At 35.0% G+C, this 13550-nt stretch overlaps 1 protein-coding gene across 2 annotated transcripts; it reads left to right on the top strand.

Moving 5' to 3' along the window:
- Positions 1 to 5715: 5715 nt before the first annotated feature.
- LOC110381377 (cytochrome P450 4C1) lies at positions 5716 to 11204 on the top strand. 2 transcript variants are annotated; one of them, XM_021341684.3, is made up of 11 exons: positions 5718 to 5944; positions 6204 to 6302; positions 6743 to 6832; positions 7836 to 7946; positions 8894 to 9079; positions 9228 to 9421; positions 9546 to 9615; positions 9729 to 9918; positions 10025 to 10176; positions 10251 to 10430; positions 10536 to 11204. In XM_021341684.3, exons 1-11 carry the CDS (start codon positions 5827 to 5829, stop codon positions 10688 to 10690), a joined length of 1545 nt encoding a protein of 514 aa, XP_021197359.3. In that variant the 5' UTR covers positions 5718 to 5826; the 3' UTR covers positions 10691 to 11204. The 2 variants fall into 2 exon arrangements, with proteins under 2 accessions (XP_063896133.1, XP_021197359.3); XM_064040063.1 differs by lacking the exon at positions 8894 to 9079 and having other exon boundaries at positions 5716 to 5944.
- Positions 11205 to 13550: the final 2346 nt, after the last annotated feature.

The following is a 13550-nucleotide window of genomic DNA, read 5'->3' as shown; positions in this document are numbered from 1 at the left end:
CAAAGATTTTTCACCTTGTGCTCTTTTGATTCCCTCGCTATCGCTCAGGATTCTAATTATTGAAACACGAGCGTAGCGAGTGTTTCAATTTTAGAATCCTTCGCTTGCTCGGTCATCAAAATTGAGCACGCGGTTAAAAAGCAACTTTGCACTCTTGTATAACAAATAACTATTTTTTCATGACTAATGTCCGATATTTATTTAAGGTCAAGATGTATTTACAAAATGTCTGTTTCCATTACAGTGACCGGGGCTCGGTTTCCTTACTAACATTATTGTTGTTTGTATTATTCATCTAAATTCTTAATCCAAAGAATGATTTTGATTCGAGATCTTAAATCAAAAACTTAGCTGGATTTTCTGCTTTTTCTTTTTCCTTAAAGGTCAAACTCAAACTCAAAACTCAAACTCGTTTATTCAAATTAGGCTGATAAATCAGCACTTTTCGAACGTCAAAAACAAAAGACAGCCCCCAAATATGTAAGAACCCCAATTCTTTTTATAGCTTACGACTCAAAAATTACACCATTGTTAAAAACATATTAATGGTGGCATCCTTACAAGTAATCGAAAAGCGAGTTGACGACGACTGGTGGAAAGTTTTTCTTTTCAGAGTAGATAAGTTAAATTGATATTTCGCTGTTGAGTTAAAGCGATTTCTTAAAAACCACCCCGAGTCTCTTGTAGTCGGCTAATGCAATTTGTTGGATACGAGTTTTGACTTCAGCTTATGTATGCCAGATAGGTTTTTGATGGGTTTCGGAGTTTGTATGAAGCGATTTTTTGATTGAAATAGTTTTTGGACTCGCTTATTTATATCGGTTTTTAAATGTTATTTTATTTTAGGGTTACCTACGCTTAGAAAAGTATGTGGTAAAAAGAGTGTGAAGTGAAATTCTTTCTACTATTATAAATGCGTCAATATGACTGAATTCGTATTTTCTATAATGTTTAATCGTATCTTAACTTACCTCAGAAATTGTGGACTTTGCTAGAACCTACGTTATCACTTTAGACTCATGTTTGTAGCTACAACTTGCGGCTGAAACCATCTTCACTAGTTCACACCTTTGGACATAGATGGCGTTACTTACACTGAAACTAACCATAGCGATTTAGTTAAGCCTGATGTAGTACTTTAGTATTTACACTAAATCTATTAAAGAGCTTTAGATTAAGTAACTGAACAACTTGTTATCGTGTAAAACTTTCTAGAATTGCTGACTGAAGTTCAGCTGAGTAAAGTTTATTTATAGGAAAAGAGAATTGAATAAGTAGAGCTGTTTAATCAAAGTAACTTTACTAAGCAAATGGACGAGTGGTATATAACAGTTTTTTTTTTTTTTTTTTTCAATATAATTAAACTCAATGATGAATAATTGCAATGTAGTTGTGATCCTCTGTTGTGATCCTTCAAAACGCTATATTTTAATCAGTCAGTGTCGAATCTCTTTATTAACAATCTTCATTTTACCACAAATGTACAAATAACTTCAAATACCACCATACCAGTAATAATACCTATAAGTATCTACTATTTTATTTTATTGCATGTTTTCCGTGGTTCTACTTGTATCCCGTGGGAAATAAGTATTTTCAGCAATTGTTTAAAAAGTAACCCATGTTCTTTCTTAGACTTTCCATTTGATTTCATTTAACGGAAGATAAACAATCTTGACATGACTTTAAGTTAAAAACTCCGTTTAAATATCAAAATACAGATATAGATAAAAGTTCGCTTGTATTTCACTATCTGTATTCACCCCATCAATATAAAATGGCTATCCGGTTTGACCCACAGGTTTGGGGTGAATTCGGTTTCCTAACTTTTATGAAAAATCTAAATATTTTGTAGTTACTAAGACTGAACACAAGTATTGTTATGGCAAACTTATGCCAACTATATACCCAAACATTAATTACATTGATCACCTCAATAAAGCAAATAGTGATTTATTTATTATGTCTTTTCCTTATGTGTCCGGTGTCCCCCCACCTTCCCCTACTTCATCAATTGAATCATTAGTTTTTAGCAGTAGTCAATTTGTTCAATATGTTTTTGTGTGAATAGTCCTTTCAATATCCTTAGCCTATAGTTTAGTAAGTGCCTTTCTTGTGGAACTTAGGTGCCCATTTTCAAGAGTGAAAATAAATGTGTCGTCAGCAAATATACCTGCGGGGTGTTAATTCAGTCAAGTTAAGGCTCAGGAAATCCGGTTTGTGAAGTTTGTAGGGTTGTCAATTATTATAAAGAGTGATAGATGTGTTCTATGGGCATATACAAAATATTCTGACTATACAGACCGTTTTAAGTGTCAAACGTTTCATTTTTCAGTGATTATCTTTTTCCGCTGATTTTTAAGGCCAATATTTATTTAAGGTCGAGATATATTCACAAAATATCAGTTTCCAATAAAGTGACTAGAGTTCGGCATTCTGTACATCATGCATGCATTCAGAATTCCTTGGATTGTTCAAAAACTTAGCTGAATTTTATCTTTTTTCAGACAAAAATACATACTTTTGAATCAATGCATCATACCCCATGTTCTTTACCCTACGATTCAAAAATTACCTACATCGTACCTAAAAATATAATAGTGGCATCCTTACAAGTAATCGAAAACCGAGTTGACAACGACTGGTGGAAAGTTTTTCTTTTCAGAGTAGATAAGTTAAATTGATATTTCGCTGTTGAGTTAAAGCGATTTCTTAAAAACCACCCCGAGTCTCTTGTAGTCGGCTAATGCAATTTGTTGGATACGAGTTTTGACTTCAGCTTATGTATGCCAGATAGGTTTTTGATGGGTCTCGAAGTTTGTACTTATTCTCGACTTTGTAATCTAGAGTTTTATATCACTTATTTTATTTGGGGTTGACGATTTAAGAAAAGGTATGAAGTGTGATTTAGATCCTCAGTAATATTATAAATACTAAAGTAACAGTTTGACTTCTCCCGAGCCTCTTCCCAACTACATATGTATGTTGGGTTTGGCTTCCAGCCTTTTTGCATCAATGATGATATCACCCTATCATATAGATTCTAATGTTGACCTATGTATGTATCTAATCTCTATGTGATAATATTAAGATAATACACCTTTAAAAGTGCGTCAGTATTTTTATGTTAATGACGTCGTGGGAGGTTTTAAATTAGTCGCTAAGTAGTCTAAGTACCTATTTAATTGTATAATGTAAAGCATTGTTTTAATTTATTTATATTATGTTTAGAGTTTCATCTAGTTTTTTAATGCTACTTATTTGTATAATTTAATTGCTTAGCGAAGTTGCTTAGTTTGTAATGTCAACAATTTGTAAATGTTTGCACGCCGAATGGCAAAATATGGCAGAACTTGTTTATTTTATAACACCATTTACTTTGTACCCATATTTGAAAAATAAATATATCTTTATCTTTCTTTTTTGAGAATTGTTTTCAAAATCTCTCGGGACATTCGGATAATAATTTGACTGACTTCTTTTCTTCTTTTATCCCCTATTTTCTAATTGTTGATGACAAAAATGTTTTAATACGACCTGAAAATTTTATGACTGATATATGACGTTCCGTATCTTGCATTCAACGTACGTGCGTCAGCGCCTCTAGTCATCAGCTAGGAAAATAATTATTAAAAAAAGAAAATGGCTCATTGTTTTCATTCTGTTTTGAATACTTTGCATTTATTCGTTGATTTAATTGAATTTAGTGGTGAATTCAGATCATTAGGTCGCTTTTTAGTGTAGATATAAAAAAATAACTAGGATGGCATTGATGTCATTAGACTATTAAATTAGAATATTTAGGTACTTTTCGACGGAACTAGTTTGTCAAGGTTACTTTTTGACACTAAAAACATGTCACAAAACTCAGGCGCAGATGTCCTAACATGAATGTTAATTACTGACGTCGCGTCGCACATAGGGGTATTTGGCATTTTTAGCCGGGCGAAACTATTAGTGCGGGTTTTTCTGCTGTAAAGTAGATAGGACTTGCTAATATTTACAGAAAACCATTGAGAAGGCCTTAATTTAAAAGTGAGCATTATGGGCTGATACGATGATAAAATAAAGGAATATTCATGATTTGGAGAAGGTTTTATTGACTAACTAATTAGATAAAAATCATATTGAACAGGTATTCTCTACTTAAATGTTTGTAGTTAGAGCTCCTTGGTATGCCTAAGACAATAAATAAGCGTGTTAAAAAGAAAACATTTAATAATTTGCTTGAAAATAATGGTTAATTGTTTTTAGTTTACACCAGCAGTAACGTCTAAGTTCTGTCAAAAGTAGCAAAAAGTAGCACCTAATGTGTGTAATATCTATCATCTGACAGTGTTTGTAATACGTTACAACAGAAATCATTAGCCGGAAGCACTCGGAAGATAACTATATTCACTGTGGAAAGTACAATTCATTAAAAAACGGTTCAAACATTTTGAACTTTAAGAATTGATTTTGAACCTTAAAAAACACACGTAAACATTATTAAATCCTAACAAATAAAACTGTTCTTATCTGTATTATGATAATCCATAGTTGTTTTGGTTAAATAGCTCACAATAAAAAAGTTCTGAGGTTTCAAACACGGTACGTTTTTAATGTAATCAGAACTGACGCGAGTGCATGTCACAATGATCAAGTTTCGAGAGGTTTGTGGCTGGATGGCGTGGGATTAGGAGCCTGAAAATGGTCGGATTTTGTTCAGTAGTTACCTGGCTTTCTAATAGGCATAAAATTTTTATTTTCTGTTGAAGTTTGTTTTTCTAGTTTCGCCCGGCTAGAAATGCAAAATACCCCTATGTGCGTCGTGACGAAAATATTATGAAACATTTTAAAGTTTCCAAACACAATAAATATCAATAGCTAACAAGCAGTTGTTAATCCTACTTTCCTACATACATTATAAATGTGAAAGTTTGTGAGAATGTATTTATGTATGTTTGTTATTCAATCACGCAAAAACGGCTGGATCGATTTGATTGAAATTTGGTATGTAGATAGGTGATACCCTGGATTAACACATAGGCTACATTTTATCAACACACCACGCGGGCGAAGCCGCTGGCGGAAGCTAGTTAAATAATTGTATATTTGTTTCTCGTGACTACTTTTCTCAGATTGTAATATTTCATGGAGTAAGGGATATTAATAATCTGACGAATTCCTCGAAAAAACAAGTTCAAACTAACAGTCTTATCACTCAGTGCTTACACGTATAGTGAAGGTGGAATGAGAAATATCTATTATATTCGGGAAGTAATCTAAGACACATTATTGTTCATAATAATTAATTATTTATTTATTTAATAATTAAATTCTCATTAATTTCAAGATTATAATTACAAATCGCGTTTTATAGACGAAATCAAAGTCTCTAAAACGTAGATGCCTAGGTAAAGACGATGTCACACAAAAAAAAAACTGGCCAAGCGGGCATCAGACTCGCACAAAGGGGTTCCTTACCATTCTGTGTAAAACGACCAGAAATCACGTCTGTTGGCGGCCCCCAAATTATTAAAGAAGAAGAAAGAAAAAAAGAATTTATTTTAATTATAGATAGACTATTATAATTCAAACCCAGCGTGGTGAGTATGGACAAAAAAAAACCTCAAAGCTTCGGTGAGGTCTTTCTTCAGCAGTGGACGTCCCCCGGCTGTAACGACAACGATCATTTTAAAAATGTTGGTTCTTCGTGACAGACGGACAGCGAAATCTTAGCAACGGTCTTGATGTTACAATGGACACGGAACCTTAATAAATCATAGTATATAAAGAATGATCTGGTTAAATAAATTTACATAGATGTAGTAACTGTGTTTAGTCATGGTGTTAGGAGTCCTAATCATTGCTTGTTGTGTGTTGTTCGCTGTGTGGAGACTGGTGAAGCCGTGGTCTCCATCTCCTGCCGTGGACCCTCGGAAATTGGGGTCTGACTCATCTCGTAAGGCATTAAGATATTTACTTTATTAATTGGTAACCTTTTCTTCGTGGTGGGTCAACACAGACCCCTCAAGCTGTCAGTCAACTGACTAAAACCCACCATGTTCCTTTTGGAACCCTCTGCCAGGCCAGGGCCATGCCAGGGCCGCGGTATCTCGTGTGAACAATTCTGCAGCCCCGGCAGACTTTCGCCCTAAGGGACCCCGTAGGGTTAAGCATTCTCTTTGACGAGGATTTGATTTTAACAATATTTTTGACAGTGTCCTGGTTTAAACCCCGCAGTCTGAAGTCACCGCCGATGTACCCTGGATGGCTGCCACTCATAGGACACGGGTATCAGTTAATCGGCGACGCTATGCGTAAGCTACTTTCATTATTTTATTTTCTTTCATCAATTAATTTTCGTGCATTGTCATACTATGAGCATATGATACGATAATGGTAGTAAGAAATAGCACGTGTATTTTGCCCCTACGCATCCCAAAACTCTCAAGAAAACACTTTTTTGAATTTTATGTCATCAAAATGGCCCAAGATTAAAGGGCATCCCGCTTTGCCGTGAAAACGAAGCCTACAAGCGAACCAAAGACATCAAACATAGTATATAGGACAAACGAAAACTTCCTCTTCTTGCACTGTTCCTAAATCATTGGGGTCGGCGTGATATGTACTTTTCCTCCACTTTCTCTCTGTCAGACGTCATACTAACATCCACTAACTTTTTATTCATGTCCTGTTTCGGGGCAATTAATCCATCTTTTCCTCGGTCTACCATATGAAATTATTCTTTTTTTTTCAGATATGTGGAAGTGTGAAAAACAATATTATGACTTCTGTTTGAAGAACAATGATCTTATTCAAATACGACTCGGAACTCATCCTACGTTTAGTAAGTTCCTAACCATCTAAACTTCTATACTAATAACGGGTGATTTTTTAAGTGGTATAGGATTTGATTTTCAAAAAAAACACAAAAAATTGGAAAAATTTGATGAAATCTATATTGGAATCGATAGAACGATCAATATAATTTAATGTTTGAAGATGATTTCATGCAAATGCTGGCCGCGGCTCCGGTTCTCCAACATATCAGCCGGTATATTACGAATAAATGCTTCAATATTGGCTCCCAGTGCGTCAATCGTTGTTGGTTTATCCCTGTAGACATAAGCCTTAACATGGCTCCACGAGAAATAGGCCAAAGGCTTTAGATCACACGATCTAGGCGGCCAATTGACGGGCCCAAAACGTGAGATAAACTGTTCACCGATTATCACTCAATTAGGCCATTGTTTCGCGTGCCGTGTGGCATGTGCCACCGTCTTGTTGATACCACAAGTCAGGCATGTCCAATTCTTACATTTTGGGCAAAAAAAACGCCAATCATCACACGGTAGCGCTCGCCATTCACAGTAACGTTTCGGCCATTGTCGTCTTTGATAGCAAAATTCTATAATTTGCAAGCGTTGTTCGTTCCTAAGTCGATTCATGGTTAAATTATAGACCATACTGAACAAGTTTGATAATGACACAAGACACGATTCACGCGTGATCTGCCAAAAACAGTGTTGCCAAAAAGATACCAGCAAAAAAATCACCCTTTATTATAAAGAGGAAAACTTTGTTTGTTTTTTTGGTTGTAATGAATAGGCTCAAAAACTACTGGACCGTTTTTAAAAAATCTTTCACCATTCGAAAGCTACATTATCCTCGAGTAACATAGGCTATATTTTATCCCGGTACAGGCAGTAGTTACCACAGGACGCGGGTAAAACCGCGGGAAAACGGCTAGTTTGTTATAAATTTAATTTCGATCAACCGTAAGGTTGAAAAATCAGTACTTGAAAATAAATTGAGTTCAACGTTAGTTTTGTGTTGTTCTGTTGTTTCAGTATTAACAGACCCAGATGATAGTCTAACAGTAGCAAATAACTGTTTAGAGAAGCCAAGCGTCTACAGATACGGTGAAAACGTTTATGGCAGGGGCCTTGTAACAGCAAACGGTAATGAAACCTACTTCTTACTATCCTACTAACATCAGCTGAATCCGGTTAGACTGGAAGCCGACCCCAACATAGTTTGGAAAAGGCTCGGAGGATGATGACTATAATACTAACATCATAAACACAAAAGTTTGTATGAAGGTAAGGGTGTCAACATGTTTGTTGTAGGTACTTTCGCGCAAAAAAATACTACTAACTGATTAACATAAAAAATTAATGCAATTTCAGCTTTATTTTAATGAGAATGATTTTCGGCAATCCCTTTTTATGAATTGAACTAAAAAAAGGCATACAAATTAATTAGTTGACTTCAGTAGGTATAGTGGTATTTTTTGTTAGATTTACATGACGAAAAAAAAAAACCTTATTTATACATATATACAACTAAAAAATGGCATCAAAAAACTCCTCATCGCTGCCCACCGGGAGTGTACCCAAGAGGCTGGCAGCATTGCCACGTTGGATGGCAATGCTTAATTTTTGACCAAAATAAAAACCAGCCTTTGGGTCACTTGAAGAGTCAGCAAGTGGTCTGGCACGCGACGATGGCAAGAGACCAGACGGTATGTCGTTGTTCCCGTGGAAGATACCCATCTTCCACGGGAACAACGACATACCGTCTGGTCTGGTCAGGTCTTTAGTATGGGACGCGACCTGTGTCGATACTCTTGCACCATCCCACCTTCCTAGCTCGGCGCGATGTGCTGGTTCCGCTGCTGCGGCTGCAGAGAACCTCAAACGGCGCAAATATAGCACCCTGGTTGGTAACTATACCTTTGAGCCGTTTGGGGTCGAAACCCTCGGGCCGTGGGGTCCAAGTGCTCATCTGCTTTTTAAAGATCTGGCAAAGCGACTTGCTGACTCTTCAAGTGACCCAAAGGCTGGTTTTTATTTTGGTCAAAAACTAAAAAATGTTTATTGTTAAAACCAACCTCACCCCATTTCAGTCGATACGTGGAAAACTCATCGCAAACTAATGAATCCGGCTTTTAACCTGCAAGTCATGCAGTCATTTGTCGGTAAATTCAGCAGACAGTCGAAGTTTCTCGTGTCCGCACTCGCCTCGGAGGCAGGAAAGGGCCCTTTTGACATTCAGCCATACTTGATCATCAATATATTGAAAATTGCGTACCGTGAGTACTCTATCTAAAATCAGAATGGGAGGGCGAAAACAACTAAATATTCAAGGTTTAATTTCAATGAATAATGGAAAAGTCAATTTTGTTGAGATCACCCAACCATGACCTAACTCAAAATATTAACAGGAATTTATTTTAACAGAAACAACATTCGGAACAAAAGTTGAGAACAATGAGACACTTAAAAAATATTCAGATGCTACTGAAAAAGTATTGATGCTAATATTAGAAAGAACACAGAATATTTGGTTACATTTATCCTTCATCTACAAAATGACGACGTCCGGTAGAGAAAGTAATAAATTGGCTAACATCATGAAAGACATAACTGAATCGGTAATTGTTTAGTAATTTGTCCATTATACTGCAGCGAACCTTAAAAAATGCTTTAAATAATAAATGAATTAAAATGATTTACAACTTCATCAATTTTAAGAAACTTTCCGAATTGTATTTACAGGTGATGAATAATCGAAAATCTGAATTGAAATCTGCTAATAAGATGGATCAATTGGGAGAATCAGCTACAGGTAAATTCGATTATTTAAAACCACACAGCATAACTGTCTCTTCTAACAAATCTCACTAGAAGAGCAAAATTGTGTTGAGGACTGTTGTTGACCAAATAATGGTTATGTTACAGAAGACTTTGTGTCTTCATTGGATCGAATGCTGTACTTGGCTGACAAACAAAATGCCTTCACTGATGATGAAATCAGGGAACATTTAGATACCATAGTAGGAGGTGCTTACGATACTACCGCAACATCTTTAACGTTCATTTTGATAGTGATTGGATCGCATCCAGATGTACAGGAAAAAATGTATCAAGAGTAAGTATGAGAAGCGTGCATTCTCCTTACTAGGAATATAAATAAAGAGGAGAGGAGGTAGAATTCTCACAATTTACATTATTAACACCAATTTTATTTTCTCCAGGCTACAAAAGGTACTTGAAGATGAAGAGAGGGATATAAACAAACATGATCTGCCGAAGCTGGTGTATATGGAAGCAGTGATAAAAGAGACTTTGAGGTTATATCCCCCAGTTCCAAGATTCGCTCGGACTTCTAATGTAGATGTGAAGCTGAGTAAGTTTAGTGTATAAAGCTGAAATTGTTCGTGATTAGGAAAGACGTTCAAGATGATTTCGTATATTTTTCAGAGAACTATACTCTACCAGCTAATTGTACGTACATGATATGTGTGTACGGTCTTCATCGTCATGCTATGTGGGGGCCGGACAAGGATCAGTTCATACCGGACCGGTGGTTAGACCCGGCTCGATTGCCCAAAAATCCTAACTGTTTCGCCAGTTTTAGTATGGGCAGACGCAACTGTATCGGTAATTATTTATTTTATGGTCTTTGTGAAAGTAATCTTGGCTAGCTTTTAAAATTTGGTTACGATCTTGCAAAAAATATGTTTACTAAACGATCTTTCTTTACAGGTAAATTATACGCCGTGATGCTGATTAAAACGACTCTGGCGTATATATTGCGACACTATCGTATCCACAGTGATCTTGAGAAGTTGGAGACACGATGTGATATATTCTTAAAACCGGTGGCTGGCCATTTCATAAGTTTGGAGCCGAGGGTGTAATAAAGTTGACTTAACTTTTATTCTGACAAAAATCCAAAGTACTAGAATTAACTTCTACGCGCAATTAGAAGATATGGATAATTCAATGATAATTTGAGCGGGGTATATGTATTGAAATAGTGGTTGCTAAATATCTCTCGCAATGCAACAGAAGAATTGATTTAAGGTTATTCAATATATACTTAGTTCCTTCATGGATTATTCCCATCAGGACAGTATTTTAGAATAGATTGAGCTCAGCATCCAGTGTACCTAACCATATGCAACTGAATGTCAGTGGTTGAAAAATCCCGTTCCTGAAATTTCGAAGAGTCGTTGACTTTCAATACTTGCATGATATTTTTTGTGCCAATGTTAATTCATACTCAGATATTAACATTGTTTTATTAAAATTGATATTGTATTCGTACAAATTATTTTATACGAGGATGTTATTGTCTATTGCTAATGTTTTCGAATATAGTACTGTACAAATATAACTCTTTTGTTTTAATTATATGTTGTGATGACAGTTTACATTTATTTATCTTGAACCCTTCCTACATACAGTCATGGTCACATAATTAAAGACACCCCCCAACTCGAAGTGAAATAAATAGTTATGGTACTGACATGAGCATGAGCACGGTATAAATTGTAATGTAATTATTATTAAAACAAACATTACATTGTTTTCTTCAAATTAAGGACAAAAAATATTTACTTTCTTTAATACTTTAGATATAACGCTCTATGGGAAATGAACACTAACTTTTGTAGCTGATACTTGCCTGGTTAACTAATTACAGACAGTTAAAGGCCACTTTAGAAAAAAAAAAAAAAAACAAAAGATAGAAATAGTTTCCATACTTTTTTTAGAAGTGAGTAAAATACTTATGAAAACTCGAATCAGGTAATAATTTAGGTTTCTTTCATTAAAAATGTATCATTTTAGTCCTATCAGTAAGACTAGAACAAAAATTCTGGTAAGTAAAATGTTTTAGGCTTTTTTAAATTAAGTTTTGACATGCGGATTTATTCATACCACTTGATCTGTAGTAAGGTCATGGTAATACATTTATTACTAAAGATTCCTTATCAATGGTATTAAAAAAGGCAAGTTTTGAGAACAACTGAAAACCGACCTCAAGGAAAACTTGTCCGCAAACAGACTTTAAGGCGGTGCTACAGGCAAATAGTGAACCATTTACATGATTCGGTACTGGTTTTTTGGGAGTCAACTGATGCTTATACTGATGATGCTACACTCAGAAAAAAGAACGTGAAGTAGGCTAAAGTACAACGACATCTCTTGGAACATTGAGAAATTACAATGTTTAAAAGTAAAATAAAAAACCATTACCAGATTTTGCTGTATGCAAATATCTTTGATTATAAAATTACCGTATTGTCATAAAGTATTAAGTTGCAACTAAGTATTACTAATTAAAAATAATGTTTAGCTACGTTAATCAGGGGTTCTTGAATTTCGTACAGGTAAAACCGGTTATCTTAGTACAGGAGGCGTAAAATCTAAAAAACTAATGATATTTTATACCATTTTGGCGGTCTTAATTAATTTGCATATAAAATGCAGCCAATTAAAGCAAAGATATAGAAGTAGACATTAGGTATACTTATCCAAATATGGTTAAATATAGTTTAACACCAAAACCTGTTCAAGGATATCAATTACCCAACATCATTTTTAGATCACGTAATTTACTGTACATAAAAAAATATAAGCATTATATTCTTTCAATGATAATATAAAGATTTAATGATAATATAAGTACACAAATATATTGGGTGTGTCGTACCTTAATCACATTAAATCATAACGCATATAAGTACTTTATGATATTCTATGGCGAATCGTAAAAAAAATAGTTTTTTCTTTGTGCATTAACGACATTTACCGTATTCAATTTAATGTGATTAGGTACCACACACCCGATATATTGATAATGTAGGTACACAGTTTACGTCAAAAAATTAAAAAAAAAATCTAACTTTTGGAATTACACTTCAGACTTTAGCTGTTTTTGTAGTAATACGACTATGCAATGTGGTTGAAATAAGCCTTGTACGCCATTATAGTAGATCAAAACAAAGATACTTACCGATTACAGAATGAGTTCCGAGTAGAAATTGAATAAAATCATTGTTTTCCAAACAAAATTCGTAAAATTGTTTTTCACCCTTCCACAGCTCTGTAAGCAAGATATTTTGCTAAAATTTTACGAAGAAGCGTTTTTTAAAACTGATGTAATAAAATTATAAATTGGATTAGGTACCTAACGCCGGAAAACATTCCCGCCTAGCCAACCATTGGGGCAAAGAGAGATTAACACGTTTCCACATGATTGCAGGTTACCTTCTATGAGAACTCCCCTATAATTAAAAATAATCTTGATGATATTCAGAAAAGGATATATAGGGATAGCTATTAGAGGAGAGCATACAATGAGGCTCGCACTTGGCCGGGTTTTTTGAGTACGACGCTGGACTTTCGACACTGTACCCAGGAGCTTGCAAAATTTTTGGAGAAGACATCTATTTTTACATGATGTAGATGTAAATCGATTTGTAATAACAGTTTGGCCAATTAGTAAGTAACACTCCCATGATCTGCGAGTTTTTTTATTGTACAGGTATTGAGTAGAGAGTTACACTTAAGGTGTATTGAGATGGAGCTTAATGGAGCTGGGTTGAGAAGGTATTATGGAAGGATTTATAATAATATATGAAGAGGTAGAGTAGAGGTAGTAGCAATCGTAAACTGTACGTCGATTCTATAAAATTCGAACAACAACTCGCATTTCACTTCGCTATTCACTCTCACTTCACATTCGGTTCAAAACGTTCTAAAAGTCATCTC

Source organism: Helicoverpa armigera, chromosome 21 (genome assembly GCF_030705265.1).
Source record: "Helicoverpa armigera isolate CAAS_96S chromosome 21, ASM3070526v1, whole genome shotgun sequence".
Taxonomy (NCBI): domain Eukaryota; kingdom Metazoa; phylum Arthropoda; class Insecta; order Lepidoptera; family Noctuidae; genus Helicoverpa; species Helicoverpa armigera.
The sequence above is the reverse complement of the archived record's forward strand: the minus strand, read 5'-3'. Positions and strand labels throughout refer to the sequence as shown.

What these genes read in the sequence shown, in the direction of transcription:
- LOC110381377 (XM_021341684.3), top strand. Translation starts at nt 5,827, where the DNA reads ATGGTGTTAGGAGTCCTAATCATTGCTTGTTGTGTGTTGTTCGCTGTG. An exon ending in ATTGGGAGAATCAGCTACAG is followed by an intron (nt 9,616 to 9,728) that starts GTAAATTCGATT and finishes GTTATGTTACAG; the next exon opens with AAGACTTTGTGTCTTCATTG. An exon ending in TAATGTAGATGTGAAGCTGA is followed by an intron (nt 10,177 to 10,250) that starts GTAAGTTTAGTG and finishes TATATTTTTCAG; the next exon opens with AGAACTATACTCTACCAGCT.